General features: G+C 33.2%; 1 protein-coding gene across 1 annotated transcript; it reads left to right on the top strand.

Moving 5' to 3' along the window:
• The first annotated feature begins 2,144 nt into the window (after positions 1 to 2,144).
• LOC127100688 (glycine-rich protein 2) lies at positions 2,145 to 3,047 on the top strand. The gene has a single exon (XM_051037943.1). It carries the CDS (start codon positions 2,228 to 2,230, stop codon positions 2,849 to 2,851), a length of 624 nt encoding a protein of 207 aa, XP_050893900.1. The 5' UTR covers positions 2,145 to 2,227; the 3' UTR covers positions 2,852 to 3,047.
• The last annotated feature ends 6,597 nt before the right edge of the window (positions 3,048 to 9,644 follow it).

Below are 9,644 nucleotides of genomic sequence, written 5' to 3'. Positions count from 1 at the left end.
AATGATTTTCGTTGAAAAATATGGGACAACCTCACTACTTTTTGGGTATTGAAATAATACCAACAAACTCCGGAATTTTTCTTTCTCAACACCGGTAAATTCGTGACCTCTTACAAAAGTTTGACATGGAGGGGGCGAAACCATCTCCCACACCACTTTCTTCCACATCCGTGCTACAACTTCACAATGGTACATCATCCACCGATGCCACGAAGTTTCATAGAATTATTGGTGGACTTCAGTACCTTAATCTTACTCGTCCAGACTTATCATATTGCATCAATAAAATGTCTCAATTTATGCATAAACCAACCTCCATTCACTTCCAGCACTTGAAACGCATCCTTCGGTATATCAAACAAACCATTAATCATTGTCTCATGCTACGAAAAACTTCCGCAAACAACTTATTAGCATACTCTGATGCAGATTGGGGTGGGAATAATGATGATCGCACATCTACCTCAACTTACATCATTCTCTTTGGAGGCAACCCAATTTCGTGGCTCTCAAGAAAGCAAAGAACTGATGCACGGTCATCTACTGAGGCTGAATATCGTGCAGTTGCTACCGCTACCACTGAGCTCACGTGGCTACAAAACTTACTTCATGAGCTAAGAATACCAATACATGAACCTCCACGACTACTGTGTGACAATGTGGGTGCCACATACCTTTGTTCCAATCCCGTACTTCATTCAAGAATGAAACATATATCATTAGATTATCATTTTGTCAGGGAACAGGTTCAAACCAACAAGCTCATCGTAACACATATGTCTACCAAGGATCAACTAGAAGACTTACTTACTAAACCACTTCCCACAACCAAGTTCATTGAACTCATGTCCAAGATAAAAGTCATTGATGGAACCTTCATCTCGAGGGGGCGTAATGGACCAACAAAATCAAATTGAATAGTCAAGCAATAAAAGAATATTTGAATTGGTAATCAAATATTAAAGAGGATTATTTGATTATTATTAGCATTTAGAGGCATATAACTCTGTCAAACAGTAACAACTGGCTAGCTAAAGTTTAGACTTATTTCAAACATTTCCTATTCAATTCTCACTATATAATATATGTATATATACTGATGTATATATGTGTATTCATTCAGAAATACATTCACTTATATGAGTCTATCATTTTCAAAGATCTAATTAGCTTATTAACCTATTTAAAAAACCTATATCATTTAAGCATATAAATAAACAATTTCATTAATATTTAAATATACTTACTAGAGAATCAAAAGTATAATAAGATTAGAGAATAAAAAATATAATAAGATTAAATATTTATTTACATAGACTTATTTGAACTTACATAAAAACATAAATCATAAGTTTTATGAGATTATTTGTTTAGGAAAAATTATGACATAATTCATACAATTTTTTCATTTTATTTTTATAAATTCTTAAAGATAACTAAACTTTACTTTTGTATTTTAATATAAAATACAAATTAAATATAAAAAATAATATATATATATTTATATTTATTAAAATATTTTTAAAAAAGACTATTTTAATGATCCGTGGCCTGATCTATCTAATTAAATAAACTCATACAAAAAAATTTAAACATTTTTTATTTAAAAAAAATCTTAACTTGTGTAAGATAAGCCATAAGTTCCTATTAGCAGTTATTTTTTTAAGAGATGAGAATTGAGGTTGAGGAGATATTTTTACAGAAAAGTGAGAAACAGCATAAACAATTTTATTTTTTTTAATTTTCAAAAAGTTCGAAAGGAATAGGAAGCAGCTTTGACCATCCCACTCTGAGCGGTAGCAGCAGGTTGAAGCTCACAATCCAACGATCAGCATTAAATACATTGCAAAAAACCACCACCCCTAACCACAAGATGCGATTCAGAATTCAAATCGTCCATCAGAAATGGATTAGAAGAATCCGAAACCCTGGCCCACAAATATTAATTAAAAAAGCCCAATAAATATTTTATGCATATCCAAAAACATTGAATAGCACGAGAATTAATTATAGAAAAAAATCTAAAAGAATAAAGCACAACCGTTGGATCTATCCCAAGGCAATTAACCTAGTAATAGATCGTAGGGTAAATACGCGCCGTTGGGTAATTGTAACTGCGAGTGGTGGATATATAAGAGAACGTTCACTTCACTCTTCGTAGTCTCTTCTAGGGTTAAAGCAGCGCAGCTAGAAAAAAAAAAGGGTTTTGTGAAAGAAATTTGAAATCATGAGTTCTAGGTTATCTGGGAAGGTGAAGTGGTTCAACGATCAGAAGGGGTTTGGATTCATTACCCCTGATGATGGTACCGAGGAGCTTTTCGTTCACCAATCTCAGATCCAGACTGATGGTTTCAGGAGTCTTGCTGAAGGTGAATCTGTCGAGTATCAGGTTGAATCTGATTCCGATGGACGATCCAAGGCTGTTCAGGTGACTGGTCCTGATGGTGCGTCTGTGCAGGGAAGCAAGCGTGGTGGAGGAGGTGGTTATGGAGGCGGTGGTGGTGGTTATGGAGGCGGTGGTGGCTACAACAGTGGCGGTGGAGGTGGTTATGGTGGAAGCAGAGGAGGTGGCGGATACGGTGGAGGAGGTGGCGGATACGGTGGAGGAGGAGGTGGTTATGGTGGAGGAGGTCGAGGAGGAGGACGTGGTGGAGGCGGCGGCGGTGGCGCTTGCTATAACTGTGGTGAATCTGGTCACATGGCGAGGGATTGCAGCCAGGGTGGAAGCGGAGGTGGAGGTGGTGGAAGATACAGTGGAGGAGGTGGTGGAGGCGGCGGTGGCGGTGGAAGCTGCTACAGCTGTGGAGAATCTGGTCATTTTGCGAGAGATTGCCCAACCAGTACCCGTTAGATCTCTGCGGATTACTTTTTATGAGTAATGTGTTGGTGATTTAGTTGGTTTTTTAAGTTTCAGAGTCGCCTTTTTTGGTTTTGATTTTATCTTTATATTTTGCAATAGTTTTAGGGGTTTTTGTGCTGGATCTATCTATTATGCGAACTCTTGGTTTTTATAATGAATGAATGAAATGTCGGGCTTATTTTGTTCAGTTTGTGTTTTTATATTATTGGATCTGGGAAATTTCTGTGATTAAACCTGTGAATTTTTAGGGTTTATGACTTAAATTTTCCAAATTTCGGTTTTTGTTGGTTCGATTTTATGGTTGTGCCTTATGAATCTGATAAGTTATAATTTGATTAAACATCTATTGTGTATGATATCAAATGCAATTTTGTTGTATATTATTGTATTTTGGTAACCCTTGCATGGAAATGCATTAGTTTACACAGTATTATGATATATTACTATTTGAACTATTTTAACTTTTCTTTAGAATCGAAGTTACAAGTATTGGGTAGTTGTTCAGTTTGTGATTTTCAATAACGATTAAAATATTTTAATGGGTTTTATGTTTCTAGATTCTTACTGATATTTAATCAAATGGACCTCATCAAACTAATTTTCGTTCTTTGTCTAATAATTGCGTGTTATTTCCTCATGATATAAACATGGAGATTGTTAAAAGTACCTTCTCTTTGTATTTTAGTTTGCCATTATTTGATAATTGTCCAACTGTAGTCATTGGTAAAACAAGTAATTTATACTGCATTTGGTTAAGTTACCTTGTTTTTTGTTTCATTATGTCTGATTCGTTGCATTTATCTTAATGGAGAATTTTGATAGCTACGAAATTGTAGAAGAAAGCAATTAAACATTGGTGGAGTGTTATTTTTGACCCTAGAGTTTTTGTGTAATACATTGGATATTTTATTGTTTAAGAATTGATACAGCAAGAAGTTCAGTTGTGCTGTTTTGTGATTAAAATGATTTTTCTATTTATACTTGCTAGTTTGTTTTTGTTTTTTAGTGGGTTTTAGTTTACATAATTTTGTAAATTAATTTTATAAACAAACGATGAATTCATTTACGAAGTTCTTTATTTCTCTATTATATATTTTTTGAATATTATTATTTTTAAAAAAATCAATAGAATGAGCAAAATTGTTTATGTTTCTGTTAAAAGTGATTTTTGTTGTTTATCTTGAAGTAAACTTGATATGTTTTTGAAATTGATTTTACTTTAATTAGCGATTTTGTTTTTGAAGTTTATAGTGATTCTTTCTTTGGAAAATTTCATTTTGTCATTTTTACGCTATTTATTTTTGAATAAATTCTTTTTCCTAATATATGTTGATTCGAAGCATAAAAGAATAATTCGTTTCATTGAGTGGTTAACGTCAGAGTGTATGATGAAAAACAGTATAATTTTGATAGTTTATTGTTGATTTGATATATTTTTGTAAATTTTTTATTTTTATTAGTTTAATTTTTATTTAAATAAATTATAATTCAACTTTCAAACCCTCGAATAAATCTTAAGTTGGGGGAAGGAAAATTCAATCTTATAGAATTGAACCAAAATATATTATTTAGAGTAATTTCTAACCAATACTAGAATAAAATCTATTCTAGTCATCCACTTTTGTCATCTATGGAGTTAAAATTGAATATTATCTTATAAATATAAAAGTAACAGATATATCATTTCATACAACATTGTGATATTTTAACTATTTTAATGTTATATTAAAGATATTTGTTAGTATTTTTTATTTATTTAAAAGTTCTAAAAATGCTTTAATAGATTTAAATTGGACCCTATATATTTTAATCTATTGAGACAAAAACTGGATTCAAATTCTGGATTTTCTAATACGAACACATTAACAAAATAATGAGTTAAAACCTAAATCTCAAACTTCAGTTAATTATATAGAAAAAAATATTAAAGCAAAATGAACGACCCTACGAATGTTTATTAACTTGCCTTTGTTTGCCTTTGTTTGGAGGATTTTTGTGGATGTAAACGTGTTTGAGGCCCCAAAGATGTGAATTTTCACATGCAGAGATGGGGAACAAAATCTATTCTAAAATACCCCATCCCACATAGTCCGATTCCATTTAAAATATCATAATACTTTTAATTTAATATACTTTTAAATTTTTATATAGACTTATTTTTATTTAAAACAATAATTTATTTTTTATTTAATATAATTATTTTATAAATAAGTTTGATAGTTTGTTGATCATGATTTTCAAAATTTATTTGGTAATATCAGGTGGTTGGTTTTTAAATTTTTTACTATTGATTTATTAAGTTAGTTAAAAATAAAAAATAAAAAATTTACTTTTATGGATCTTATAAATACTTTGAAGATCTATACAAATCAGTGGGGACTAGGATGGGACAATGACCCTGACGTAACAATTTAAGAAAAATATTTTTATATTTAATTTTTATTGCGCCCGAAAGTAATTGAATTAAAAATGATACTTGTTCATTTAAAATTACATCTGATTAAAGTTAAATCTAAGCTATTTAAAAATTGATTAAAAGAAAATATTTATAATTATTTGATAGAAAAGACAAAATGTTAATCATTGAAGAGTAAAAGATCAAATATAATTCACATCTAACCTAGTAGTAAATTAATCTAAAGAATATGAAATCATAATAATTGAAGTAGAATATACTGAACTTAAAAATACAAGAGAAATTACCTATGGATGTTTGCTTGATGGTATTTGGCGCTAAATTTGATAGTGAGGATTATAGTTTGATCTCTGCAGCTATGATTCGGAAGGGATGAAAACACTTAGGTTAGAAGTGACCCTCAAATCAGATTAATCGGTCAAATGAATCGGGTATTGGTGGTAAAAGAATACAAGAGAAACTATTGTAGATGATGCTTCGATGGAAATTTGGTTTGGAAAATTACCGGAGAAAAGGAGAGTTTATCCAACGAATTGCTGGAAGCCATAGATCTCCGCTAATAGCATATAGTAAACATTGAAAAAGAACAATGAATGATTCTTAATTATATTGTAAGCAATGCAGAAAGAACAATTTTAAAAAGAAAAAACAGGGGAAAGAAGCTTACTAGTGCTTCCGCATCAAAAGATTTGCACTCAATCAGACACTAAAATGGATCAGTCAATTTCCCATTGCAATCTTTCTTTGCATTTGCCCAATCAATTTCAAGCATTGACATCAAAATTAAACAGACAAGCTATGAAAGAAAACACATGAGGTTGGAGAGAAGAGAACAGAGAAAGTGGTTTACAATAGGATGAACAGAAGAGAAACTCAAGTATAAATAAGAGAACTAAATAGGGCGAGTGTTTGGATTGGAAACATGATCGATCCAACGTACGAATGACATGAAATGGTTTAGTGTCGTCATACGCAGGACATAGAGATAAGCGCCATAGTGTCGACATGGTTTCATGACCTCATTTTTCTATGTTACTCTACTAATACTAAATTTAACATTTCCACCTTTATAAGCTGTTTTTCTCTTTATTTTATTATTTTTTATGTGTATCGAAGTTGAGCGACACTCAAAATAGAGTTTATACCTAAGGTGTTATCATTTTGGTGTCATTATAGCATATCTCTAAATTAATATCTCTGTATCTTTGCAAGTGTCTCTTTCTTAATAAAAAAATATTTCTTTTTAATTGTCACTTGCAAATTTTAAGTTATTATTAATTATACTTTTGTCAAAATTACCCCTACATAATTATTACCGAGAGAGAAAATGTAAAATAAAAGTAATAAATAATTAAAAATATTATAGGAAAAAGATGAATTATTATTTAAAAGTAACAATAATGATTAACTTTTTCGATATTTGTAAAAAATAAAAAAATGACACTTAAAAAGAAACGAATATAGTAGTTGATGGGTTTCGGTGTTCATTATTTCACAAACAAATAAAAAGTTTAACTATTTCACACATATTTAAGAATACCATTAAAGAAATATAATATTATTTTTTGTCAAATATTAGCAAATTTTTTATTATATAAACTATAATATATTAATTTATAAGTAATATATTGAGTATGACTCACACTTACTATTCCGTGCTGAAACTAGAATTGATTTGAAAAAATTAATTTGCAGTATGCTACAATAGTTAAGAGTTTTTGACACGGTGGAGAGTATTAGATTTAATTCATATTTAAATTGTGATATTTTCTTAGCCCCTAAGTTTGTTAGAGGGTATTTTAGTATTTTATCCTATTGTAGTAACCCTAGTTTTTAGCTTATAAATAGGGTGTCAATCATTGTAACTTTTAATCCTGTTTGTAGCCGTCATTCTCTGAATAAGAATATTTCCATTCATCATATATTCTACCTTTGCACCAACAATTGGTATCTAGAGCTCCGGTTCGGATTCATTGGGAAACACGGGAAACACGAGTGAACGTGAGGTCTTGTGTGTTTGATTTTGATTCTTAGATTCGTGTTGAATCTTGAACAAAATCTGATCAGAATTTTAATTCTGTGGGTTGGGAAACACTGTGTGAGAAATCTGAGTGTACTGTGCAAGGTAGAAAGATGAACGGAAACGGCAACATGAACACCAAACTTCCAGTATTTGACGGTAAAAACTGGAATCGTTGGATGATCCAAATGCGTGTACTGTTCGGTGCTCAAGATGTTCTAGATCTTGTCACTGATGGTTATGTTCCGGTAGCAGCAGATGCGACGGATGAACAGAAAAACGCGCAGAAGGAAGTAAGGAAGAAGGATCAGAAAGCATTGTTCTTCATTCATCAATGTGTTGATGTAAATGTGTTTGAGAAGATTGCAGATTCAATGACAGCAAAGGCTGCGTGGGACACACTAGTTAGATGTTATGGTGGTGACGCATCAGTGAAGAAGGTGAAGCTTCAGTCCTTGAGAAAGCAATATGAGAATCTCAACATGAAAAATAATGAGAAAGTTTCTGAATACATCTCCAGAGTGATTCTGATCACTAATGAGATGAAAGCGTGTGGAGAAACTCTTTCTGAAGAAACAATCATGGAGAAGGTATTGAGATCCCTTACCTCTCAATTTGATTACATTGTGGTAGCAATAGAACATTCTAAAGATCTGAGCACCATGAGAATTGAAGAGCTGCAGAGCAGTCTAGAAGCGCAAGAGTTGCGTTTGACTGAGAGAACTTCTGAAAGGGAAGTAGAGCAGCAGGCTCTGAAAGCAACTTCTGATAGGAGGTATCAGAAGCAGTCAGAAGCCAGGAGAAGATCTGATGGTGGTCAGAAGTCAGAAAGCTCAACCTCTGATAGACAAAAGAATGCTCAGAAGGGAAAAGAGAAGTATGACAAGAAGAAAATCCAATGTTACTGCTGTAAGAAGTTTGGTCACTTTGCTAGAGACTGTTGGTCAAACAAGGAAAGAAAATCAGAAGAAGCAAATATAGCCAGAAGTTCTGATGACGAATCTGTGCTATTAATGGCCTCTGAATCTGATGATATGGATCTGACAGACTGGTGGTATATGGACACTGGCTGTTCAAATCATCTTACTGGAAACAAGAAATGGCTGGTTGACTTTGACTCTGAAAAGAGGACAAAGATCAGATGTGCTGATGACAAATATCTTAATGCAGAAGGTATGGGAAATGTCAGAGTGACTCTGAGCAATGGGAAAACAGCATTGATTCAGAACGTGTGGTATGTACCTGGCATCAGAAGCAATCTGATGAGTGTGGGACAATTAATTGAGAAAGGTTTTTCAGTTACCATGAAGGACAATCTTCTGAAGCTGTATGACTGCAATCAGAAGTTGATTATGGAGTCAGAACAGGGAATGAATAGAACATTCAAGGTGAATGTCAGAACTGCAGACTCAGAATGTCTTAGTGCAACAAGTGCTGAGAAGGAGAGTGAGCTGTGGCACAGAAGATTTGGTCATTTGAATTTCAGAAGCTTAAAACATCTGAATTCAAAGAAGTTGGTACATGGAATTCCTGCAATTAAGAAGCCTGAAAAGTCATGCAAAGTTTGCATGGAAGGAAAACAACCACGATTGCCATTTGCGTCAGAAACTGCTCCAAGAGCAAAACATGCCTTGGGAGTTGTACATTTTGATGTGTGTGGTCCATTTCCAGTAGCATCGATTGGAGGGAATAAATATTGTGTGTTATTTGTTGATGAATTCACAAGAATGACATGGGTATCCCTTATTAAGTTTAAACACGAGGTGTTTGATGAATTCAAGAAGTTCAGAATGAAGGCTGAAAATCAGAGTGGTCAGAAGTTGAAGATTCTTAGAACTGACGGTGGAGGTGAGTATAACTCCAAAGAGTTCCAGAAGTTTTGTGAGGAGAATGGAATTGAGCATGAGGTTACTGCTCCTTATACTCCTCAACACAATGGTCTTGCTGAAAGAAGAAACCGCACTTTGTTGGATATGGTGAGAAGCATGCTAAAGGAGAAGAAGCTTCCTCAGAAGCTCTGGGGAGAGGCTGTTGCCACCGCAACGTATGTACTCAACCGATGTCCTACGAAGAAGTTGAAGGAAATAGTTCCAATACAGAAGTGGACTGGAGATAAGAAAAGTGTTAGTCATCTGAAGGTGTTTGGTTCTGTTTGCTATAAACATGTTCCAGGAGCCAGAAGACAGAAGCTGGATGATAGAAGCAAAATGATGATTCTGATAGGGTACCACAGTACAGGTGCATACAAGCTCTATTGTCCAGAAACCAATAAAATTGAATTCAGCAGAGATGTGATTGTGAAGGAATCAGAAGTTTGGAATTGGGATAAGTCTCAATCTGATTCTGAT

The sequence above is a fragment of the Lathyrus oleraceus genome, chromosome 7 (genome assembly GCF_024323335.1).
Source record: "Lathyrus oleraceus cultivar Zhongwan6 chromosome 7, CAAS_Psat_ZW6_1.0, whole genome shotgun sequence".
In the NCBI taxonomy this organism is placed as follows: domain Eukaryota; kingdom Viridiplantae; phylum Streptophyta; class Magnoliopsida; order Fabales; family Fabaceae; genus Lathyrus; species Lathyrus oleraceus.
This window is presented reverse-complemented; position numbering and strand designations above follow the sequence as displayed.